The 27,500-nt window shown below is 41.5% G+C and overlaps 1 protein-coding gene across 13 annotated transcripts in view; it reads right to left on the reverse strand.

Annotated features, from left to right (window-relative positions):
• caskin1 (CASK interacting protein 1) overlaps positions 1-27,500 on the reverse strand; it is a 196,790-nt gene that overhangs the window by 33,503 nt on the left and 135,787 nt on the right. For 7 of the 13 annotated variants that reach the window (XM_074654970.1, XM_074654968.1, XM_074654963.1 and 4 more), the window contains exons 9-13: positions 25,562-25,656; positions 21,378-21,495; positions 15,654-15,899; positions 8,036-8,140; positions 6,817-6,935 (exon numbers count right to left, since the gene is read on the reverse strand). In XM_074654970.1, the coding sequence (XP_074511071.1) occupies positions 6,817-6,935; positions 8,036-8,140; positions 15,654-15,899; positions 21,378-21,495; positions 25,562-25,656 (683 nt within the window). The remainder of the gene's footprint in view (positions 1-6,816; positions 6,936-8,035; positions 8,141-15,653; positions 15,900-21,377; positions 21,496-25,561; positions 25,657-27,500) is intronic. The other 6 variants (XM_074654966.1, XM_074654965.1, XM_074654972.1 and 3 more) reach the window with 3 other exon arrangements.

The raw sequence follows: 27,500 nt of genomic DNA on the forward strand, positions 1-27,500 counted from the left end.
GCTCATTCTAAGTGGTTAGTTTCAGATGATTATACACTAATGAAAACAAAGTAATGAAAATGATATTCCATTTGCACAAATCAATCTCCAGAAATGTTACACACTGTTCCTTTAAAGTACAGACTGTATATAAGAAGTGGACGTAGTCACCGTGAAATCAGCCATTGGTTTGTGGACTACAGTTTTAAGCCTTGAGTTCAGCATTTTGGGTGTTGCCATCTTGGTTTCTGGCTGTCACCATCTTGTTTTTTTGCAACCAGAAGTGACATGAAAGGGTGGAGCTACGTACAACCGAATGCTGGATATTTTTAGGCAACCAAAATGTTATAATTAACTTTCATGAACAGAAAACCCACTGTGAAAGGGTTATATTTGTAAGACGAAAACACGGACAACTCCCTGACCAGACAACACCGTGGTAGCCACCTGTCAATCCCAAGATAGCCATGCCCTGACACATACCCTCCTTTATCATCTATATTACTCTAAATGGGACCATAATTTACTCAATGAACATCATGCTGTATTGAAGAAGACTTGTAACTAGCGATTGAGACCATAAACTCATTAAATCATGTGACAAACAAAAGTGAGCATGGCTCACATCCCCCCGCTTACTGCTTGACCCCTACTAAAGTAGGGCCAAAGGTTTTGCCCTTTTGGAACTAATGGAATTAGTCTATTGAGCAGAATATAGCTCACCTTCCTCCAGTCCAGGGTGCCCAACATTTTTTAAATTTAAAATTAATTTGTTAAATAGTTTCCAAGAAACGAAATTGATGTCGAAAAAAATCTAAGTTTTTGTCTCAAATGTCTAAAAATGTGGGCACCCTGGACTCCTCAAAAGGCACAACTAGACCACACTGGCAACCATTATACGTTTTAGCGGGGGTATAATAAGCACTTCTATACAATCAGACTTCTTTTTGCAAAGAAACGGTATGCATACGTTTTGTTTTACTTCCATAATAAGTACATTGAACTGTTTATCTGTGACATGCTAAAAAATAGTGCAACAGTATCACAAGTAGAAGAGTTATAAAATCAACAAACTGACTCAATAATGTGAGTTACACAGCAATACATACCTAAACCTAAGCTGTAGCAGCAAAAATCCTGAGGGTATTGATTTGAGCAAGGGTGTGTTTTATTACTAATGAATTCAACTTTTCATTTGTTAGAGAAAATCTTTTTTTATTTTGTTCTTTTAAATGTAACATAGTCTCACTTAACATATCACATAACACATACACACTGGCAAATTTTCATCAAAATGGTTTATTCTACTGTAATTAATAATATACCATGATATATTATCTACTGCTTCAAGATGCATGACTAGCAAACTCCATTTACTGGTCACATTCCTGGTCCTATTACAATTACAGTGATACCTTGTGAAGGTACAAGAATGTAACCTTAGTGGGGAAAAGTTAATTGGTTGAGTTTTTTGCCTTCTAATTAAGAGACAAAAAACCTAAAGGCCTCAAAAAACTGAGGTTCTTAAACCTCATCATGTCAGACAAGATTGATCTCTGCAGGAAAGTCTGTCTGGGAAAAAAGATGTGACGTCTGCTGAGTACATTAATTACATTTAAACCTTGGTTCTGAAGCTTCCAGTACGAGCACTGCAATAAAAATCTGACTAGCGCTGATGAGGAGTGAATGAGTGAGACGCAGGGAAGACAGATGCTACCAGTCAGTCTGGGCTGCAGTTGCAGCTCATTTTGCTGTGTGGATGTTTAAGTAGGCTTAAAAGTGTCTGACTTGCAGTTTCTTAACAGGACACTTGCTGAAAATGAATGACGTTGCAGCTGGCTGCTTTTATGGGTAAATAACCACCTAGAGAGACAGCTTCAGACTAAGAGCACATGCAATACAATGTTTCTGTATATATGTATGTCTGTGTATGTAAGAGTGTGTCAAAGGGATGAGCTTTAATGTAGTGAGGTTTGAGGCGCGAATGAATCATTCTTTCTGAACATCTCTAAAATAGGAATGAGTTAACTCGATTTGCAAGCGGGAGCGAATCCAAAATTCTGTTTCCGTATGGTTCATGCGCAGTTGTGCATGGTTGAGCCAGGTTTACTTTTGAGAGCCGCTGCTCTTCAGCGTGACTCTCGCTCAGACTCTCATTCAGCGTGACTCTTGTTAAGACTCTCGTTCAGCGCGACTCTCAATCAGTGCGACTCTCGTTCAGATTCATTCAGCGCGACTCTCGTTAAGACTCTTGTTGAGACTCTCGTTCAACGCGACTCTTGTTCAGACTCTCGTTCACACTCTCATTCATCGCGACTCTTGATCAGACTCTCGTTCAGCGCGACCCTTGTTCAGACTTTCGTTCAGACTCTTGTTTAGCGTGACTCGTTCAGACTCTTGTTCAGCGCGACTCTTGTTCAGACTCCCATTCAGCGCGACCCTTGTTCAGACTCTCGTTCAGCGCGACCCTTGTTCAGCGCAACTCTTGTTCAGACTCTTGTTCAGATTCTCATTCAGCGTGACTCTTGTTCAGCGCGACCCTTGTTCAGACTCTCGTTCAGCGCGACCCTTGTTCAGACTCTCGTTCAGCGCGACCCTTGTTCAGCGCAACTCTTGTTCAGACTCTTGTTCAGATTCTCATTCAGCGTGACTCTTGTTCAGCGCGACTGGTTCAGACTCTCGTTCAACGCGAGTCATGTTCAGACTCGATCGGCGCGACTCACGTTCATCACAACTTCTGTTCAGACTGTCATTCAGCGCGAATCTTGTACAGCGCGACTCTCGTTCAGCGTGACTCTTGTTCAGACTCTTGTACAGCGTGACTCTCGTTCAGCGCGGCTCTCATTCAGCATAACTCTTGTTCAGACTCTCGTTTAGCGTGAATCTCGTTCAGCATGACTCTTGTTTAGGCTCTCGTCCAGCATGACTCTTGTTTAGGCTGTCATTCAGCGCGACTCTCGTACAGTATGACTATCGTTCACTCTTGTTCAGACTCGGGTTCAGCGTAGCTCTTGTTTAGGCTCTTGTTCAGCGCAACTCTCGCTCAGCGCAACTCTCGCTCAGCATGACTCTCGTTCATCATGACTCTCGTTTAGGGTTTCATTCAGCGCTACTCTCGCTCATCGCGACTTTTATTCAGTCTCTCGTTCAGAATCTTGTTCAGTGCATCTCTAGTTCAGACTCTTGTTCAGTGTGACTCTTGTTCAGATTTTCGTTCAGTGCGACTCTCGTTCAGACTTTCTTTCATACTCTTGTTCAGACTCTAGTTCAGACTCTCGCTCAGACTCTTGACTCGATGGCGGACGCTGGCGCATTTTTGGCTGGCGAAATTTTGGCTGCCGCTCCGCTTCCGATCTTAAAATTAAGCTATTTAATCTACACTTTCGACGCCACACCTTGATTTATTTGTTTACACTGCTAGTCTGCAGCTACATGCTAGCTTTGTATTTCCCCTGGATTACGCTGGCGTTACAGATCGCCTCATAAATTCTACCTGCAAGAAGTTCCACCCGTCTTGCTAACTCCAGGACTCCCGGGCGGATTCAAAGCGTCACGTCTTCGCCTTGCTACCGGTGTGGTCATTTTTCCAGTCTCTGACTGGTAGATTGCTAGCCAGCACGAGCCCACCTGCTTCTCCTGCCGGGGTCTTCCCGTCCCGGTGTGGTCAGCCCTGGGCACTCGTAGCTCCTCGCCGCTAGTCACCACCGCACCAGGTAGACCAGAGTTCCACCAGTAGCCTCTCCCGGCTTCCTCTCCTCTCCACCGGACTGCCGGTTGCTGACGCTGGATATGCTGTGGATTATCCCGTTGATACTCCTGGGGGCCGCATAGCTTCTCCTTCCCTGGACACCCGGCTTTTGGTCTCAAGCTAACGCTAGCCTTGTTCTAGCGCTCCACCACCGAACCATGCCGCCGCTGTACTCCGCCTCAGATCTCCATAACTTCAACAACCACCTGCTTCCGTACTGCATGGACATCCTCAAACAAACTGGACTACTCCGTAGAGGCCATCCTCCACACAAAGGCTCTGGCTGTATCTTCACATACAACTTCACGTCCCCAAACTCAATCCCTTCTCTCTGGTCCGCTCGCACACCTACGTCCTCATTACGTCATCACAACAAACAACACATGACTCTGGCCAATCTCCGTCCCCTCCCTCTGTCCTCATCACCAAGCACCGTCACTTGAAACTGGCTTTGCTCAACACTCGTTCACTAAACAACAAAAGTCTCATTCTAAATGAATTTATTACAGATAACAACCTGGACTTCCTCTGTCTCACTGAAACGTGGCTCGAACCCCTGGACTATTTCTCATTTAACCAAACCACACCCACTGGATTCACCTACACTGACCAACCTCGTCCTGAGGGGCGGGGAGGTGGTGTTGCTCCCGTAGAGGAAGGGACATTAAAACAACCACCATCTCCATTCCTGCCACTCATTCCTTTGAGCACCTTGCCTTCAAACTCTCTGGTCCCTCTCCCCTGGTCACTGCTATTATTTACCGCCCCCCCAAGCCAAACCCATCCTTTTTCTCAGATTTTTCTGTTTTTCTTACCCAGCTATGTGCCATTTCACCCTCCGTTCTCCTCCTGGGGGATTTTAATTTCAACATTGATGACACTGACTGCAAACCTGCCACAGAATTCCTGGAACTGCTACAACGCTTCAACTTCACACAGCACATCAACTTCCCCACTCACAGCCGTGGTCACATCCTGGATTTAGTCTGCTCCACTGGTCTCACAATACACCACCTCTCCAGCCTCAATCTCAACATCTCTGACCACCTGGCAATCACTATGGACATCCACATCCCTATCCCCATCCCAAAAGAAAAATGCACAATCTCCTTCAGAAACCTCAAATCTATCTCCCCCTCAGCTCTCTCAGCCTCCCTCTCCAGTAAATTGTCTGCCTCCCCTCCCCCGCTGTCTGATAATCCCTCCAACCTCACCAACTATTATAATGACACACTCTCCTCCTGTCTTGATCAGCTGGCTCCCATTAAAACCAAAACAGTCTCATTCACACACTCAGCTCCCTGGTACACTCCTGAACTCCACCATATAAAATCCTGTAAGCGCCAGCATGAAAGACTTTCAAGAAAACCAGTTTAACAGTCCATCACCAAGCCTACACAGACTACCTTCAACAGTAGAAAGACGCTCTCCACAGCCCGGTCCACCTACTACTCTCACCTCATTCACTCTGGCTCCACAAACCCCAGGACTCTCTCTTTTATCAACAAACTTCTCAAACCCAGTGACAACTTCTCCAGTTCCTTCACAGCAAACAAGTGCAACGCTTTCCTCTCATTCTTCAAAACAAAAATCAACACCATTTACAGCAACCTGACCACCTCCTCCGCCCTTCAGTCCCCCAAGCACTCAAACTGGCTGCCGTCAACCCCATCCTCAAAAAACTTGGACTCAACCCTGATGTCATGACCAACTTCCGGCCCAGCTCCAATCTCCCCTTTCTGTCTAAAATACTGGTACGTGCTGTCGCCTCACAACTCAAAACCCACCTCATCTCAAACGACCTGTATGAACCATTTCAATCAGGTTTCCGCTCACGACACAGCACAGAAGCAGTCCTCCTCAAAGTCACCAACAACCTCCTCCTCTCCTCAGACTCTGGTCACCTCAACATCCTCATCCTCCTCGACCTCACTGCAGCTTTCGACACCATCAACCACACCATTCTTCTCTCCCGCCTTGAATCCTCCCTCAACATCACCGGCACTGACCTCTCCTGGCTAAAGTCATATCAGCAAATCAACTTTCTCAAACTTAACTGTGACAAATCAGACATGCTCATCACCGGTCCAAAATCACTCACCAAAACCACTCACAACTTCTGCCTCACCATTGACAACTCCACTCTGTCCCCCTCCCCTCACACCCGCTACCTCTGAGTCCTTTTTTGACAGCCACCTCTTCTTCGAACACCACGTCAACCACATCACCAGGACTGCCTTTTTCCATCTCAAAAACATTGCTCGTCTCCGCCCGTCACTCTCCTTCTCTGCTGCCGAAAGTCTGATCCACGCTTTCATCACTTCCAGAATCGACTACTGCAACAGCATTCTCTACGGCTCAACATCCAAAGTCCTTAATAAACTCCAGTACATCCAGAACTCTGCTGCCCGTCTGCTCACCCATTCCCGGTCCTGTGATCACATCACCCCCGTCCTCCAGAGCCTCCACTGGCTCCCTGTCCCACAACTCATTCAGTTCAAACTCCTACTCCTCACTCACAAAGCCCTCCGTAACCAGCCCCACCAAACCCCCTCCCAACCCTACCTCACAGACCTGCTCCACCATCACACTCCTTCCTGCTCCCTCTGCTCCTCTGATGCCACCTCCTGTCCACATCACTCAGAACCAAGCATTGGACCTGGGGCAACAGAGCATTCTCCATAGCCGCCCCCTCCCTCTGGAACTCACTCCCCAAACACATCAGAGACTGCACCAACCGGTCCACATTTAAATCACTAATCAAAACTCACCTTTTTAGAACTGCTTTTAATGTGTGATTAATATTGTGTTTTATATCTTTTTTATGATGTCCTTGTTTTATGATCTTTCTATTTATGTCAAGTATCTTTGAGTTTTTAGAAAAGCGCTATATAAATAAAAAGTATTATTATTATTATTATTATTATTATTCAGACTTTGGTTCAATGTGACTCTCGTTCAGATTTTCGTTCAGCGTGACTCTCATTGAGCGTGTACAGCAGGTTAACCAAAAGAATCATTGTTGTTGCATCTTTGTTGTTTGTGGCTGCATTTTATAGTGTGTACGTGTATGAGTGTGTAAGTCGTACCTTAACCCCCTCAGCCTGTGCATGGAGGATGTGTCCGGCACTGCCGGCACTCTGACCGCTGCCCGACGACCTCACACTGGTCACACTGCCAGAACTACCAACACTGCTGCGGTCGCCACCTGCAACACACACACACAAACACACGCACACACGCACGCACGCACACACACACACACACACACACACACACACACACACACACACACACACACACACACACACACACACACACACACACACACGCATACACACACATACACACACACACACAGACATACAAAAACACACACATGCATTCACACATGCATGCAACCGCCCAAACAATATGTATAGATTTTGTGCATACAAATGCACACATGCAACAAACAGATGGATGCATACAGTTGCCAACACGCACGCACACACACACACACACACACACACACACACACACACACACACACACACACACACACACACACATACACACACACACATACACACACACATACACACACACACACACACACACACACATCACACACACACACACACACACACACACACACACACACAAACACACACACAGAGCGGTTTAGCTGATATCCAAAGCAACGTGGTAACAGGTGCGACTCTCCATTGAAATGCACTGGGCAGCATGTGGTCGGATGGACAGGACGGACGGACGGATGGACGGACAGACCGGGTGACGGACGACTGAGCGACAAACATAGAAGTGGAGTAAACAAGACACACCTTTCGCTTTCACACACACACACACACACACACACACACACACACACACACACACACACACACACACGCACACTTTTACTCTCACTCTTCCTCTCTTTCCTAAGTTGTTTTCTTCTCTCTCACACAAAAACGTCTTCATACATCCAGTTGGAAAGACACACAGACTGTAGACCGATGCAGATGGCTGCAGTCCTACACATAAGGCCACTGAGTTCAGCTAAGCTTTAGATGGAGGGATAAGCAGGACATGGAGGACTGTCAGGAACAGGTCAAAGAGTATCTGAAAGCCTTCAAACATCATCTTTTAGCTCAAAGAAACGGATGGATGGGTTCTGCACTTGGGGACATTTACAATACCACAGACACTTGAAAGGCAGTGCCAGGCAGAAAATCCTTTTTTGAATGGATGTCAGATACTATTTGACCCCTGGTCAGAGTTTAAGGAGTCAGGGGTTAAGGGCTCAGCGCAGCGCGGCTTAGTTACCTGCCACGGGCTTGCGCAGTACCCAGATCTCTTCGTTGGAGCCTCCATGGGGCCCGCTGGACGTGGTGGGAGAGCTGTGAGGACTTGCCTCTGAGCCGCGACAACCTTTAACACAGAACACCACTGTTAGCCGCTAACCGACCCTAAACTGCCCTTAGAAGCATTGCTAGCCTTTTCCTATCAAATATTAGCATTTAAAGCAGCAACAATTGATGTTTTTTGTCAACTTTGGGGCAGAGGAACAAGCTGAAATTAAAAAAATGACGAATTATTAGTTGATTTTTTCCCCCCAGGGATCAATAAAGTATTTCTGATTGTGATATGGCTAATGTGTCAGCAAACACTTTGGCAACGTTAGCATAAATTTAAAGTTATGTTTCTGCCCATCTGGTGAATATAAGTCCAATATTCAACCTCTTTTTAGCTCTGTTTTGGTCACTACCATCTCATAAGAACAAATATTTAACTCTTTAGCTGCTAAATGTTCCACTATGATCACCAGCTAGCCGATAACTTTGTCTGTCTGCTGTTTGGTTTTGGGCAAAGTTGTGGGTCGCAATCACCCAAAAAATAGCTAAAAGAGCCTAAAAAGCTCAATAGAGCTGAGGGGAAGCACAAAGCCTATTGATAATTCTCTGTGGGTTCATCACTACAAATGACCCCTCTTACATTGCACGTAGTCCATTGTTCAGACAGAAATATTGATTAGTGCAGCTTTAATGTTTGGCTCAAAACTAGCTGTTATGTATCCCTAAACCTGAGTTCCATACTATGACAAAACACTGACGTAAAGAAAACAGTATCATTTTACAGAACATTTAGCATTTATAGTTCATTTAGATTTTTGTCACATAGTTACATCAATCTGATATTAGGTTCAGCGTTGCCAGATTGGAAATGTTAAACTATTGTACCAGAGGCTTAAAATGATCGGAATTTGAGGAAAATTATCATAATTTTGAACAGAAAAATGATTAATTTGCGATTAATTGTTATTAACTATGGACAATCATGCGATGAATCGCGATTAAATATTTGAATCGATTGACAGCCCTAGTAATTTTACAAAACATGTATTAAAACGACTTTTTGACACGCCAACATATCTACCCACATCTTTTGTTTTATTCTTTAAAGCGAGCTGACGTAGCTATAGTGCATGGAAGAGGGTATGTGTCCATAAGTCCATTAGTATGACAATGATTGTAATAGCCCAATATTACAAAATTAAATTACAAGGCAGACATGCTCGTGAGTCACGTCCATCAACATAATAGCCTACAGCATGATTAGCTGGAAAGAGGTCAGGTGAGAAGAAATGCTGGGGTGAACACAGACGTAGGATCAATATTTTGCTATCTGGAAATGAATTAAAATGAGACAGCGCAGACTAAAACCAACTACTAATTATAAGCATCACAAAATGGTCAAATTATCGTACATTATGGCACTTTTTGGCAATTATTGATTTACATCGTACTGAGGGCAAAAATGATCGTTTAAATAGGATAATTATTGTACATCTGGCAACACTGATTAGGTTAGTATAGTGGTGAGTATTGGACACTCCTACTGCAACTGCCAATGCTACATCCAGTATTAGTTCCTTACAAATACACTAAACAAACTACCTCATTTCACCAACTACTGACACCACAAATGACTTTTGCAGATTCCAGCGGTTGTAACGATATTTTTAGACAAAGAAGGACAAAGTGGGGTTAATTAAATAAATTCCAAACTTATCCGCAAAAAAGACAAAAATTACAGAGGGGCCAGTAGGAGAGCAGGGTGATGGGGTAAAGGCGGATAAGGGAGGTTTTTTAAAAGGATATATGTTTCACTTACACACCACACTTTCATTCTCGCACACACACACATACATACACAGAAAAAATACAGCATATATATATGTAGATATATGAAAACATTTATATACCCTTAGTACATAAATAAATCCATAACATGAATATCTGTGTATATACACATATATGCCATAATGTACATACACATACATATATAATGCATCCATATGTGTGTGATTATATATGTAAGCTTGGTCAGAATGGGGCTGCTGTAGTGCATTTGGAGAGTGTCATAAACCATTATAACCACCTTAATAAGGGTTTATAAATGGTTTATATATGTGACCAACAGTGCTCCAGAGAAACACACACATTAAAAGAGTTCAATTTGCTTTCATGTAATGTCGCAGCTCCTTCTTGTGGCCATTTTGCATCCCTCCAAGTGACCTCAAACAAAGGACTGAATCAGCTTTCAAAGACTTTGAAAAGCCTTTGATTTGACTTGAATCCTTTGTAAGTCCAAAAAATGTTGCTGTTTTCAACCAATGTGATCAAGGCTTAGGGAAAATGCACTGTCCTGATTAGTAAAGTGAAAGCATTATATTTTGTCTTTATTTGGTACTGCATTCCCATTTTTGGACTTACTGACAGGGAATTTGCCTAAGGGGATTTATTCTCCTGGAGGAAACAACATGGTGTCCAGTGAAGGCTCCCATTACCAGAATAAAACGTTAACAGTCAGAGAATACCTTACCTGCAAAACATCCTGGGTGACATTTACTAACAATGTATTTGGGTCTCTTACTTAACACTTGACATTTTACATTTTAGAATTTGCAAATCTTTGCATCAAATACATAATTTCAGCATGTATTTTTAATACCTAATGTTCAAGAATCCGAAAATGGCTGTATAAAAGCTTAAAGCTTCAGTAGGCAGTATATTTTTGGCTTCATTGGGCATAAATCCCAAAATAACCTTTCAGCATATTGTAATCCAAGTGTTGTGAGAGAAAACTAGACTTGTGCTCCTCCTCATGGCTCTGTTATCAGGCTTTAGAACATCTAGCCGGGAGACTTTGATCAATCACAGGTCATTTCAGAGAGAGAGCGTTCCTATTGGCTGTGCTCTGGTCATGTGACAGGTACTTCACCAGATTTCACAATGGCGGCGGCGTCACAAACTTTATCATTTTACAGCTAAACCGTGCACTACAAGATGATTCTGAGAACATCTGAGGAGAGAAATAGGCATTAACGTAACAGAATATTGATTCATATTTGATCAGCGCTGCCTAGTTTGACTGTTTGGTCGGAGTTCGAAAGTGATTGACAGCAGCTCAGAGACGGCAGCTAGACAGTAGACCTCAGATCAGCTCTTACTGCTTGTTTTCCTCCGGTCTGTGAAATCTTGCAGATGCCGTTAGGAGCACCGGAGGACACCGGAGGACACAGAGGAACATGATTTTTTTCAGGTTACCTGTTTCATGTACTACTGTCACGATATAGTGACCGTTTATAAAAATAACTTTTTTTAATCATATTGCTCCAATCTCACCTACTGCTGCTTTAAGATGGTTAAGAATGAATTAGTATGAGGGCAGGGTAATATACGGTATGTTCCTGGTTTTAAAGGCTGCTTTACAGTAAAGTGATGTAAATATCTGAACCTACCAGACTGTTCTAGCCTTTACCCACTTAGTCATTATATCCACATTATTGATGATTATATATCAAAAATCTCATTGTGTAAATAGTTTTATAAAGCACCAATGGACACACAATATCGTAGCAGTATTATTCCAGCTACCATATCTTATTGATTTTTGCTTAGATAGACAGAAAATATCCCCCGTTAATGTCTGAAAAGCTTTTCTTTTGAAGCAACAACTCCAACTAAACCTCTCTGACAAACTTAAAGGAAAACACCACTTAAATGAAGAATTCATATATGTTATTTCCATGGCCTAGTAAAGTTCAATCAGTATAAGTGAACATGAGCTCCTCTCTCTCAAAACCAGATACTAGAGAAGTAAGTCTCTAACTTGTGATGTCATCAAGTATAAAGTCTGGAGCTGCTCCATAGACAATGAATGGGAGACATTGAATGCTTGTTTTCTTTTTTATACCCAAATGAGCTTTATTCTATTGTAGTGTTCTCAGTTATGAAACAGAAAATGTTCCCATATACTCAGAACCATAGACAGTATATAAAGACGGACGACATGACAGCTCCCCACAAGTGAAGCCAGAACATCTCTATCTATAGGTCATAAAGCCCGCCCCCTCCATGTTAGTGGATCGGACATGGGCCAAACTAAAAAGTCGGCAAGTACACGTCAAATACATTTTTCCCAAAGATGGTTTCTGTCATTTTAGGTAGTTCTGATCACACTTATGTATGTTCAATTGTTCATTTTTCTGATCAGTTTGGTTTGAATGAGTTATTTGATGCTATAAAAAGGGGGTGAGACGTCATGATTGACAGCTGTGAGTCTCTCTTGCTGACAGGCTGCGGCCGTGCTCGGCTCACGATTGGTTCGGGCGGGTGACCTCAATACCGCCACCACCCGATCACTACTGCGTAGGCTCTGGCTCCAAATGACGTTGAAATCTCAAGATGGCAGCTCCGTAACCGGATATTTAGGTTTCACTTCTGTACTGTGGGAGGAAGTGGAGACGCGTCGTCCATCTTTAAATACAGTCTATGCTCATCTAGAACATCTCTCCTCCATTCATTGTCTATGGAGCAGTTCCACACCTCATACTTGATGACATCACAAGTTTGAGTTTTAGCAGCCTAGTTTGTCTTAGACCACAGGAATAACATGTAGGAATTTTGAAAATGGGTGTTTCCCTTGAAGTTTCATTAAAGCAACAACTCTGAACTTTCTGGAAAACAAGTAATAACAACAATTTTGCTGAGAATCAATAGCGTTGTTTCAAATTCTTAAATGACTAACTGTTATTCAGCACATTCAGAACAGTCCAAAGCCTGGTATAGATGCTCCTTCACCGCCACCACACACACTCTCACACAAACACTGAGGGTATAAGAAGTGCAAGGTGGGTAAAAGTTTTGTTCAAATGAACAGACATGACAATAACAAGCAGGACGAGGCAGGACAGAACAAAAAACACACTTGTACACACAGTCTGATCAGGAGAGGGTTGTGTGTGATGTGTGTGTGTGTTTAAGAAACTAGCAGGGTTGTCTTAGTGGCTGGGACAGTGGTGATGTACAGAAAAAGAGGAAAGAACAAAGAGGAAGGACGGAAGGAAAAAAAGAACTGCAAAAAAAGGCAACACATTTAACTTAAGCACAAACCAACTCAGGTCTGTGGTAAAATGGTGAGCTGTCCTCCCACCTGACATCTATTCTTCCTCACTAGCAAATCCATTTACAGGATTACAACCACATCCTAAAAAACCCCACTGCTGCATTAGCATTACTTTATCAACTGGTTTTCATTCTTTTTAATGGCAGAAATGCTAAAGCAGTGACCAATCCCGCATAAGAGGGGCATTACCTTGCATTATTTACATATAGACATGTCTTATTACAGAGAAAGTGCTTTAGGTGCTTTTGTGGCTGACTTTCCATAGTCAAGCCTTATTTGAGAGCTGATTAACATGGGACTCATAGTAACATTCATTTACGGGCCCTGAAATGAAGCAACTGGTAGGATATTGGGTCTCAAGTGTCAAAAAGGCCAGTTATAAGGCCTTTGCACACCGAGACCGGATTTTTTTGTCCAAAATTGTCGTGTGTTTAAAGATAAATTAGGGCTTTCAAAGTTAATGATATAATAATGCATTAATGCAAATTTGTTTTAATGCCACTAATTTGAAACGGTTTAACACAACTTGCAATTTTTAGGGTGTAGCGGGCTCAGTTTTAAAGCTAAGGTGAAGATAGTGGTATTATATGAATAATGAATTAGGTGAAAACCTGATGAATCCATCGGTACCAACCATGTCATACTAGCTGGTCATAAAGGAGGTTAAATAACGCTCCAAAGTTACGCTACATTTTGTCGAGGAAAAAATGTCTGGCCATTTTCAAAGGGGTCCCTTGACATCTGACCTCCAAATCAGTGAATGTAAATGGGTTCTATGGGTACCCACGAGTCTCCCCTTTACAGACATGCCCACTTTATGATAATCACATGCAGTTTGGGGCAAGTCATAGTCAAGTCAGCACACTGACAAACTGACAGCTGTTCAATTCAATTCAATTCAATTTATTTTTGTATAGCGTCAAATCACAACAGAAGTTATCTCAAGACGCTTTGACACATTTGTTGTTGTCTGTTGGGCTGCAGTTTGCCATGTTATGATTGGAGCATATTGTTTTAAGCTAAATGCAGTACCTGTGAGGGTTTCTGGACAATATCTGTCATTGTTTTGTGTTGTTAATTGATTTACAATAATATATATATACATATATATATATGTATATATATATATGTATATACAGTAAATTTGCATAAAGGTACATTTTGAACTGATAAAAATTAACATAGTTAATTTGCGATCAACTATGGACAATCATGCAATTAATCGTGATTCAAAATTTTGATTGATTGACAGCCCTAAAATAAATACGACCTCACGTTGTGTCAATCACGTTTACACTCCAACTATGAAACTTTCGTCCGTCATTAAAGTTTTCCGGAACGGATTTGATTTTCGTATTTTTCTGGCCCGCAAAAGCCAAACAATGGTTGTTTTACCACTCTGAGCCGTCGTCTGTGCAAACATCGCCATCCAAAATGGCATGTGATAGACTGATTTACTTCATCTCCCAGCACAAAGCATTTTATAATCAAGAAATAAAAGAATACAGAGATGTGGAATTTAAAGATAGATTGTGGCAGGTAACAGCACAACAGCTTGGAATCACTGATATTCCTAAAACATAGGACGTATGCTCCGAAGGATTAGACAGTAGTGATTGTGCTCTAATCAGCTAATCGATAGCTTCTTGCTAATGTCATTAGTTCAATAGCCCAGTTTGGGCATAGTGCTATCCATTGTACAAAGGTAATTCATTTATTGTTGTCTTGTATTGCACATTTTTCGCAACAAATAGAATAATAAAAGACATTAGACTCAGTGTGCAAGGTTTGTGTGAGTAATGTTTTTTATCGGATTTGCATATTATTCCTGTGAATACCTTGTGTGTGTGTGCAGGCAATTTGAATCCAGTGTAGGAATGGCATACTCCACCACTAATAAAGACAACTACTATGGTAATTACTGAACATAAATAGCATCAAAAATAGGGTTTGATTTTATGAAAATCTGATGAAAAAAACATTTTAGCCAATAGCCCATTTACACTTGTGTCCTTGGGCTGCTCAGATAGCAGAGTTCATACGTTGTGTAACTGAATGTCTTACACATTCTATGACCAAGAAATATTTCTCTTTTCATCTTTCATCGTGTCCATTGAGTAAAACTCTTATTTCTATAATACTCATAAAATAGCAAGTGGACCCATTAGATCCTGTCTAAAAGCTGACTATCACTCTCAGTAATGGGGATGACAACGGCAACAACAGAAAAAGAAAAGTTATACAGTATGAGCAACACATAAAATTACATAAATAATGATCCATAACAGAAAACTTCAATGGATTCCTTCTTAGAACAACATTTCAAACATCAATTAGAATCTTACATGACCAATCAGAAATAGAGTTGTTAGTATGGGCAGAGGAAAGCATCCCTTGAAGCTTTAATAATAATAATAAAAATAATCATAATAAGAATCATAATAATACAAATAATGAAAAGGGGGGTGTGTACCTGGGGCAGTGGGCGTGTCTCCCTGTGGGGTTGTCACGGGCGACTTGTTATAGCCAAAGGAAGTGAAAAGTGGAAGCAGTGGCTGATGGGAATGTGGTGGAGGAGGAGGCGGTGGAGGCAGGATATGGATCTGATGGAACGTGGTGTCGTTGCCGTTGACTACCGCGTTGGCAGGGGCAACCGTCGCCGGAGGAACCAGCGGTATCTTTTGAAACTGTTGAGTGCAAATGACTGTGCTGGCCAAACCTAGATAACACCCACCATGACGACACACCGACACACACACAACCAGCCAACAGTGAACCACCACCACATAACAAACAGACGACAAAACAGAGAATTACACGTAAGAAAGAAGGGGGGGGGGGAGAGAAAAATTAAAAACAAAGGCTGAAGTTACAAAATTAAACAAAGAAATCAAAGGTAGTGAAGGACACGGCTGATGTTAAAGAAGACGAAGAGAAGGAAATGTATGGATAGGTGGAAAGGGGAGTGATGGATAGGTGGAAAGGGGAGTGATGGATGGTGAAAGAGGAGATGGTCCAAGGGACTTCTAAGTTTTAGCTGCTGTTTAGTCCTAATGTGTCTCTCAGTCTTATTTTGTGACACAGGAAATGACTAATTACTTCCAGTCAGTATGTTCTAATCTTTGGCATACAACAATACGAACATGCAACAGGATTCCACTTGCCATGTATCCAGCAGTGTTGACTGGCTCACGAGTATCCTCTCAGTAGTTAAATACCACTGGTGGCTGTATAACTCATCACATATATGCCCAAAATAGGTTGTATAGCTCAGCGCTCCACACAGTTACAAATTCATACCAATATGTCCTCTGTATGAACATGCTAGCATTGTGACTTGTCAAAATGCTACTTCAGAGTTTAATGTCAATTGTCAGCCAATGAGACGCCTCCCTGCAAACTTTAAACAGGGGATGTATTACGTTTTACAGTGTTATGGTCATATGACATGAAATAACCACTCGGCAAACTAGCTACATGTTTTCTGCCAGAAAAGTTGTTAGGACCGGCCATGGATGTATAAAGAGAACTGGATCCAGCTTTGGAGGCTCCCATTCATTCTATGAGAGTTGCTCGCTGGCGCATGAAGCCAAAATGGCTTGACTGCCAAGGGTTAAATACCCGGATCATCCGGCGATCTTCCGCATCTATTGGGCCCATAAAGCAAGCGCACTAGTGTTTCCTTTAATCCTGCCTCCCAGCCTGCGGTCTGGGGCTTATTCACGTAATGCATTACAACTTTTAGGAATGATTTAAATAAGGACTATTAGAGTGTTCGTACTGGGAACCATGTTCTGTTTGTTGTGTCTATTATGTCTATGTTAAGGCTCCTTGGGTTTCTTGAAAGGAGCTATATAAATCTAAGTTATTATTTTTATTATTATTAAAGAACTTTGCTACTTGTATAACCCATATTAGTTTAAAAAGATCTTAAAATGACATAATTCCCCGATGCTTTGGCCTTGCAGGTTGCCGGTCTCAGGCTGGCAGAAACCCTGAGCTAGCTAGCCGTTGTGCTAATAACGTGTTGATTGTTTCTAGTGTGTTGTGTCTGAGCTGACCCTGGTGAGTCAAGCCAAGTACATACTATATTCTATTGCTATCTGACATATACATTATAGACGGAGGCCTCCTGTCCATCATTCCTCCCCCCAACACAACGCGACGCAGAGTGAAAAGGTTGTTCAACTAGCCAGCTTCAGTGGTGCCTGGCTGAGCTCCGATACATCACTATTTTTTAATTCACACTTGACACACCGTACAATATGTTGATACTATGTGAACAATTTGGAACACCCAGGTCCATTTGCATGCTGCTGTAGTTTTTTCTGCGTAAAACTGCGCTGTGCAGCAACATTTACTCAGACAATCAGATATGTGTTTTGAGATACAACGAGATATATGACAATGTAGCTTGTCCAACACTACACGCACAAGGCATACTCAACACTTTATAAATTATTCTTTTCTCACGCAAACATTTTTTTAACGTTTATATGATTCGTATAGCTGGATGTATGTTTGACTCTGAAAGCATTATTTCCTGTCTATAGGCAGAAGTTCTTGTGATATTCTCCTGGCAGCTCGGATGACATCTTCAGTGTTGACTTTATCTCCAAATTCAATCTCTCTGTGCTCCAGAAGGATTCCCTGCTGTCCTTGCCATAGAGTCTAACTTGCAACATAACATATTCTAACATGTATTCTAACACAGTGGTTCCCAACCAAGTATCCCCCCTACTTGTATCTAAAAAAAGCTGAGCCCCCCCGACGTCATCGCCCTAAAAAATTACAAATCCTAGAACAAAATCCTCATTTTGAATACGTTGATTCAGTGTATTAAATTAGCTATCTCCTTTATTTTTATGAGTTTTCTTTTAAATCAGCTTTCTTTAATGAATAGAACTCATCAGTTTTGTCAACATGAAAAAAGTGATGATGTCTTGATGGATTCGCTAAGAGAATGCAGATAAGTAATATGATCTTTTTTTGTAACGACTTCATTCATTTACTATAAGAATGTTGGAGCCGAAATAGATTACTTGTTATTGTGGTTAAATAAATGTAATTTATGGTGTTGTTAGATGGCTGCTAGGCTGTCCTGTAGATTTTGCAAAATAAATGATATCTTTTTTAATTGTTTTATATACAGACTTTTGTATAAATGATGCAGCAAGTGTGTTTTTATGATTTTAGTTATACATGAGCAAATCTATTTTTGACAACCCCAGAGCAGACAAATCCTGGCGCCCCCCTAAGGGGAACCCGGACCCCAGGTTGGGAACCACTGCTTTATAGGTTTTGTGCATTCAAAAAAATACAACAGTGAAACGTAGATAGCTACAGATGTAGAGAACTGCCTTGATAACTATCCACATGCTAACTGCTAAATTCAAACAGTCATTTTCAGAATTTCTGTGATTGGTATCTGACTTTATAAAGTAACTGATTATGTGCTAAAGTAAAGTTAGCTGGTAGTTTCCCACTGTGATTGTGATGGCTATTGCAACATTAAGGTCCATTTAATTAATTGACTAATGCAGGAAAAATATTTTGTTCATATTCCTATCTACTGTAGTTGAAGTATTTGGCCATTTATGTGTGTTGAAAAAAAGTCTAATATAACATCCCTGTTACAGGGGAAAGAAAGAGCGAAAGAGAGGAGCAGCACATGTAGAGACTGACTGGGAAAAGATGAATAATTAAAAATTGATGAAAAACAGTTGAGTAAGTGAAACCTCTTGCTGAAACAGCTGTCATAGCCCCAAGTGTGTGTGTGTGTGTGTGTGTGTGTGTGTGTGTGTGTGTGTGTGTGTGTGTGTGTGTGTGTGTGTGTGTGTGCCCTGGCAATAAGTCAGTATGGCTGTGCATCTGAGTGCTCCAGCTGTTTTGTACTATAACCACAGCTGCTATATAATGCACTGTACAGTATGTAAGGACAGATGCAGCAGGTTCCATCGTGGTAAATGGACTATACAGTCAATCAAAGAATGATGAATGATGACCAGAAAAGGTGACTACATGAGAGATAATATGAAAGACATGACTTTTGTGATCACGGGGGATGAAGCAGACAGTAACAGAGAGACAGACATACAGACTGAGACGAGTAAGACATAATACTACAGAGAGACAGACGGACAGACAGACAAAGATACCAGACCTACAGACAGACACCAATCTTCAGTTAAAAACATCTGAGCCTCTTTGTGGCTGCGAAGTGACACTTTGGGATGACAAGATGGTGTGAATGTGCTCTGTAGATCTCTCCAAAGAGGCTAAAAGCTCATTATGGTGATATCAAATGGAGAAAGGAGGTTAAAATAGCTTTTGGGAGATGCTTAAGTAATGAAAACACGGAGATGACACCAGTAACCCTGGCAGATCTTTGACTTGATTAGCATTCACCTCGTTGTAAGCTTACATGATGAGCAATTGGAGAAATTGTTCGACATTTGGTCATGTATGCTTATTAGCCTTCTTGCTGCATGTTAGATGAGAAGATTGATACCACACTCACATTTGCATGTTAAATATAAGGCTACCCACAGAGAAGAACCAATATCAACTTTAAAAGGTAAATATGCAAGAACTTGCACGTGATAGAGATGGTTCGGGTTCAAAACTAAAGTTGAAAAATAATTTCCATAGTCTCAGACAACTATATATTTCCTCTGAGGAAAACTCTCTACAGGACTCCCAAACTGTCAGTGTGTCATGACGGGGACAGTCCTGTGATTAAAGGGGGTGAAAGTAGTGAATGTGATGAGTCATGATGTCACAGCCTCTAATGCACCCACCCTCCCATAATAATGCCTTCTCGCTGATCCCACTCCTTGATCAAATGTGCCACAAGTGTGCCAAGTGAGCCATCCTGATGAAAACGCCTACGGAGCGTGTATATTAGCGCGTGCACATGGGTGCGCATGAACCCAGGCGCGTGAACCAGCGCGAGCATGAACGTGCAGTACGTTTATGGGTCCCGGTTTGGGGGTTTGAAAATATGGTCAGACTAGGCTACTTAGCTAGCTTAGCTTGCTAATTCCACCATGCTATCATGCAACACAGAAGATGAGGTGAACAAAGTTGTCTCTCATCTGGTACTCTCCCAGCACTGTGTGACAAGAGTGTGTGGATGAAGCATTTAGTTGTTAAATCTTACTCATTTAGCGACTGGCTACTTAGCTAGCTACCTTCCTAATCCCACCATGCTACAGGATCTGAGCCCAACAGAGGACAGCACCGGGTCACGGTCCCTCTGCCTCACTCCTCGCTGCTAGGAGACAACTTCACCAGGAGGAGAGCAGGCGTTAGCTAGCTAGCTTGTCAGTCTCCAGCAAAGCGCCTGATCACACCTCATTTGAAGACCAACATGCCCATGGGTGCACAGATGAGCGCGAGCCACGTACACAATGTGGGCGGTTGGAACTGCGTCCGTCTGAAACTAACAATGACAGTTGCGCTGTGTTGTGCGCTGCGTTGTGCACTGCGTTGTGCGTCACTTTGCGCCAGGTGTAGGATATGGCCCATAGAGCGGTACCAATTTTCTCATCTAATTCTAGGCAAGAAAACGAATAAGACTATTTCCAAAAGACTTCTAACAAAGGACTATCATTCAGCAGGTAAGTGTCAGCAAGGAGAGCTGAAACCATTATCAGCCAGGGTCATGTGGAGGATCTGGTGTCTGTATTCTCATTACTTACAGGTACTTTCATCATCAGGCTGAACTCCTAAAACTTTGTGATTTCATTCAGGTAGAGTTGTAATAAAGTTAAAATTTCTGATCAACTTCACAAACATTAATGTTGGCTTACATCTTCAGCAATGCAGGGGTAGCAGCTGTTCCCACTGTGCTGCTGGCCAACTCACAAATCTCTTCTCTCCCAGTGAGATGAAAGAGATGACATTCTCACATCTGATTTTTATTCTAACTTGTTTTCATCCAGGTAAAGTTAACTAATGAGATCAGTAAGGTTAAGTGCCTTCCTTAAGGGTTTACGGGAGAGGCTAGAACATTATTCATTCACTTAGCTTCACATTTCTTCATCATCTTCTTGTTTTTCTATCTTTCTCCAAGTTCTTCTTCTGTGTTTAGTCCAAATATGTGTAATGGCACCTGGCTGTCACTTTATCCAGACAGTCAGCTTTAATTAACTTCAACACACTCACATACACAGACAAAGGAGTACACACACACCTGTGCGCTTGCTGATGACCTCTACCATGGTAGAAGGGAAGTAGCCCACTCGGTCATTTCCTGTTCGGTTGTCGTGGATACAGCCTTTCCAGCGTCCGTCAGGGTGCTGCTCCAGAACCTGTTTACAACAATAATATTTAGTTTCATTTTACACCTCAAACTGTGCCTGCAGGTTTAATAATATTATTTTAAACTATTTTTAGCATTCTAAAAATTACCGAAAAATCTTTTTTGAAGTGCAAAATATTTTTTCTGTCCAACACAAATACAAAACTGTATTCAGAACTGTCTAAAATTCCCTGCAGCGAAGCCAAGTTGTTCATTCAGACCCTGAGGGAGGAAGCATAGGCACTGCTTGGCTTCCTCATTATAGTAATAAGCACCCAAAGGCTGCATAAATGCTCATAAATATTCATGGGTGGTGGGCGGACCGCAATGTAGCACGGGAATACGCGTTTCTGAAAAACATATTCGTAGTAAATGAGGGAAGCTGTAACCACTAATTTTTTGCATATTCATCAGTACTCTCATTAAACAAGGAGCAAGCATTTGTAACTGCCTGTTAATAATTCAACACCCAAGCAACATGGTTGTCAGGGTGATAATAAGTAAACCTACCAGCTTTTATGTTCATTTTAATGAACATAAAATTAACTTTATGTTTTTCCAAACACTTTAAGACTGCAGTACGGAAGCCCTGAGAGGCAAGTGAGAAAAACAATTCTGGTGATACATTTTCTAAGTCTGATCTAAATTGTTTCCTCTCCTGTGTTTATGACTTAAGAACAGGTGAAAAAAGGTTTTGCCTGGATAATCTTTTGAAGTTACTTACATTTGTTTTCATCTGTGAAACAGGTGAAAACAAAGTTTTAGCAGGTGAATATTTCTGTTTGTTGTTGTAATACTAATTTTGGCCACAAGAGGCCGAAGTGCACCACTACCCCATGTTCTAAATACGACTAAAGACATTCATGTGTTCTTCTAGGTGAGTTTTAATTTCTCCATTTACTCTAAACACAAGTGTACATATATTGTGTTTTAGCAAGATCTTTAAATTAAACTCACCTGGAAGAAAACATGAATGCTTTTAGTCCTATTCAAAACATGGGGTCGTGGTGCACTTCAGCCTCTTGTGGCCGGAATTAGTCTTACAACAACAAACACTGCATTCAAAATGAAATATCCTGGCAAAACCTTTATTCACCTGTTTAAGTCATGAACACAGGAAAGAAAACATTTAGATCAGACTGAGAGAATGGATCACCAGAATTTTTTTTCTCAGTTGCCTCTCAGGGCTTCGATACTGCACCTGGAATATAATGATGACCAGAGATCTGAACTACAAAGCAGGATTTGGGGTTAGTGAGGTAACTTCAGGGTTAACTCTGGGTTTTCACTCCTACAATGGTGGTTCACTTCTTATCGGGGTAGATCGCCATGGTAACTTATGCTGACACTAGGGATGTTAATAATTAACCATTTAACCGTTAACTGACATTAAGAATTTTAACCGATTAACGCTATCGGTTAAACAGTTAAAAGAAATATTTATAGTTAATTAAAAAGCTGAGCAAAACTCAGAGGAGCGGCTCGTCACTTAAAAGAGAAAAGCTGGTCCACCTTAACAGTCCACCTTAAGAGAGTCTGAGTCCGATTTGTCTTTGTCGTGATAAACACGGGTGGTTTAAAGATTTTCTTTTTGTTATTGGCTTGTTTTTTAGTTTCATTAGTTAAAAGTTGTTGTTTTTTCTAGTTTGTGAGAGTCCGTCCCAGGATACAGAAAGTAGGCTCCCATCTCTTGAGCAGAGGAGTTGTAGCCTCGTAGCATTTATTCACAGACAAATACACTGTACACATACTGTCTGCTGTGCCGACGTTCACAGCTAGAACGCCACAGTCAACCCCACACTCACCGCCGCCACACACACGGTCTGTCAAACACTCGCTACAGTTATGCCGCGCTGAAAGACCGCGTGTGTGTTACAATGGCGAGCACGAAGCCTCCAGCAATGCTTCAGCAGTGAAAGTTGCAGAAAATGCACGTACAGTTTGCCAGACACTCGCTATCGTTACGCCGGGCAGACACACAGCTGACAACCTGCTAAACTAAACTAAATGATGCGGTGGAGACTTTTACTGGGAAAGTGGCTGCATGTGTCTGCAACACTACATGCAGCACCGTGGCTGCTACGGTAACGCTCCCGAACGGTGAACTGGGGGTTCAGTTGTCTGTTGTGCTCTTACTCTGCAGCTGGCGCACCGCGTCGGTTAACGGTTCATAATCGGTTAACGACGGTCAGTTATCGGTTAATTTTTTTTCAAAATTAGCATCCCTACTGAACACCTAACTTGCTCCGAAGCATTATGTTCGAGATCAACTCGTATAAAAGCATCGCCTCTGACCAATCAAAGATTGTAAAATAATATTGCACAAAGACGAAGTAGTTAAAGTCATAATCCAGGTTTAAAGCAACACAGTTTAAACTGACGAATGCAGGAAGGAGAGCTGGCAAATAAATCACCAACGGTGTGAGACGGACTTAGTAGCAAATCAAAAATCATTTAATAAATACGTCAGAGTTGCGTGTTTACAGTCCCACAGACTATGCATTGCCTTGCGTTACTTTGCTACCGGTACTTTTATGTATGCTGTGGGTGGTTATAAGACATGATAGTAAGCCTGTTTACCACTTTGAATTATGTTCTTATATGTATTTTTTATTTGCTCCCAAGTGTGTTTCACACCACCGGGGTTGGGGAGGCCGCTGGAAGAAGGCTAAAAGTGTCATACACACCACAATTTCCGTAAAGGGAATAACAAAGTATCTTCTAGTCTTCTATTCTATAAGCAACATATTAAAGCAGCAGTAGGCAGTATAGTTTTGGCATCATTGGGCAAAAATTCCATAATAACTTTTCAGCATATTGTAATCCAAGTGTTCTGAGAGAAAACTGGACATTTTGCACTTCCTCATGTTTTCAGGCTTTAGAACATCTGGGGTGCTTAGTATTTCCTCAACTGATCTCAACATGGCTGCCGGGTCACAAACGTTCTCATTTTACAGCGAAACAGTACACTACAAGATGATTCTGAAAACATCTGAGGAGAGAAACAGGCATTAGAGCAACAGAATATTGATTCATATTTGATCAGCGCTGCCTAGTTTGACTGTTTGATCAGAGTTGGCGAGTGATTGACAGCCGGCTTTCATAGACAGCAGCTGGACAGCAGACCTCAGATCAGCTCTTACTACTTGTTTTCCTCCGGTCTGTGAAATCTTGCAGATGCCGTTAGCAACACCGGAGGACACCGGAGGACACCGGAGGACACCGGAGGACACCGGAGGACACCGGTTTCAGATTACCTGTCTCATGTCCTACTGTCAGGATATAGTGACCGTTTTATAAAAATAACTTTTTTTAATCATATTTGCTCCATTTCTATCCACTGCAGCTTTAATTTAACGGAATACACAAAGTGATTACAGTCAGATCTATCATGCTCTAGATGGGGCAGTGATATTATAAGTCTGTTAATTTACGCATTTACACAATGATAATTTTTTGCCAGCTGTCCTTCCTGCATTTGGCAGTTGTAATTGTGTTGCTTTTAGCCTGGATTAGGTGTTTAACTTCTCTGTATGTGTCTAATATTATACTTTGCTCTGTTTGTAAAATGTGCCGCTGTGCTGATAGTGGACTTGTCCATGTCTGTCATCGGTCATATGCTGTAAACATCACCCCTTTCATGTGAATGCGCTCATAGCCAGATTGAGAAACCCTGGGTTCCACGGGATCTCCTTTGTAAGGGTGTGTCTATGAGTTATGAGCAGTTCAGTTAAGAAGTGATTTTCCAATCCTCAAATTGTTTCATTTAGACATTTTAGCAGTCTAAGGAGGTAAAACAATATAGTGTTTCATAAGAAAAGCATTAGAAAAAAACAGACATAATTTTGTGTAATTTGAAAAAATGTGAAAACGTTATGTATCACAGGGCTTGACTAACATCACTTTTCAGCTTTGAAGTCAGAAATGCTCAGTGTGTCTGTCCATAATGACATTGTTTTTTTTTTGTCGACATTGAGAATGGCCATTTTGTGTGTGTGTGTGTGTGTGTGTGTGCGTGCGTGCGTGCGTGCGTGCGTGCGTGCGTGCGTGCGTGCGTGCGTGCGTGCGTTCGTTACCGTAATGACGTCTCCTGCTTTGATGTTGAGGCTGGTCAGGTCGTAGTTGTTGCAGTAATCCTTCAGAGCCCGAACCTGAAGGGCCGCTGACGCATCTGAGAGACAGAGAGAGATACAGTAAATCAAACTGGAGCTTACATTACAGAAAATGTACATTATCATACAACTCACATTATTGTGTCGACACCATGTGCAATAAAATAGTTCCAGGTATGGAGAATCTCTTTAAAGCTAAAGTTGGTAACTTTAATAAAACTAACTTTTTGTCATATTTGCTTACGGCTTAACGGTCACTATATTCTGTTCCTCTACCTCCTTTTAGTGCTTCTAAAAGAGGGCTGCAGGTAGGACTAATTTTTGTAGGCCAACCAGGAAGTTAGCATCTCCTTGGGTTTCCTCGACAAAGAGCCAATGGGATTTTTCCATTGGGTTTTGGATTATTGCAGAAAATAAGCTCTGTGGCAAACAAACATTTGATACTTACATGTTATGTTCCATAATCTCCACAAATGAACACCACTTTACGATTTTTGAAGTGTGAATGCAATCACCAGAAGTAAAAAGCTAACGTTAGGCTATAAACAAACTCCACCACGGTCACATGAGCGTGGGTAAACACAACGAGGCTGTAAAGGAGGACGAGTCGGCATGATGACGTTTAGTAGTCTCATTTAGACACTTGTTAGCAAGCGTAAGACACGTAAAGGCTTAAAAATTCACGAGTGTGATATTTACTGACGTATTTTATATCGTAGAACAAAGCGTTAAAATGTCTTCAGCTTGTATTAACCACAGATCTGATTTCAGGCATCTAACTAAAAAGCCATTTCATAAACCTAGACTTCCAAACTTCCAGACGAGGGAACCGAAAGATCTCATTTACGGGTTTTAACACTCATTCCTGTAGGACACTATGGTATTTGCAAGATTCCACCGCGTCCGATGGAAAACAACCATCAGAGCCGAGGAGTCTCTAAAGCAGCTGTCTATGAGGGGCCGTTCAAGACACAATTCATTCTGGCACTCACACACACATGCACTCTCTCTCTCTCTCTCAACCCAACCGGTCTCGGCAGATGGCCGCCCACCCCGAGCCCGGTTGTGCTCCAGGTTTCTTCCCGCTAAACAGGGAGTTTTTCCTGGCCACAGCGCTTTGCAATGCTCTTGGTGGGATCTCTTGTTGGGTCTCTCAACTATAGAGTCTAGACCTGCTCTATATAAATAGCATCTCAAGATAACTTCTGTTATGATTTGACACTATATAAAAATAAATTGAATTGAATTGAATTGAATATGTATGTGTTGAAAAGTAAAGTATATATGTATGTGAAAGGAGAATATATGTATGTGAAAGGAGAATATATGTATGTGAAAGGAGAATGTATGTGTGTGAGAGTGAAAATATATGTATGTGAAAAGAGAATATATGTATGTGAAAGGAGAATATATTTATGTGAAAGGAGAATATATGTATGTTAAAGGAGAATGTATGTATGTGAAAGGAGAATATATTTATGTGAAAGGAGAATATATGTATGTGAAAGGAGAATGTATGTATGTGAAAGGAGAATATATGTATGTGAAAGGAGAATGTATGTATGTGAAAGAGGAATATATGTATGTGAAAGGAGAATGTATGTGTGTGTGAGTGAAAATATATGTATGTGAAAGGAGAATATATGTATGTGAAAGAAGAATATATGTATCTGAAAGGAGAATATATTTATGTGAAAGGAGAATATATGTATGTGAAAGGAGAATGTATTTATGTGAAAGGAGAATATATGTATGTGAAAGGAGAATATATGTATGTGAAAGGAGAATATATTTATGTGAAAGGAGAATATATGTATGTGAAAGGAGAATATATTTATGTGAAAGAGGAATATATGTATGTGAAAGAGGAATATATGTATGTGAAAGAAGAATATATGTATGT

The sequence above is a fragment of the Sebastes fasciatus genome, chromosome 13 (assembly GCF_043250625.1).
Source record: "Sebastes fasciatus isolate fSebFas1 chromosome 13, fSebFas1.pri, whole genome shotgun sequence".
Lineage (NCBI taxonomy): Eukaryota > Metazoa > Chordata > Actinopteri > Perciformes > Sebastidae > Sebastes > Sebastes fasciatus.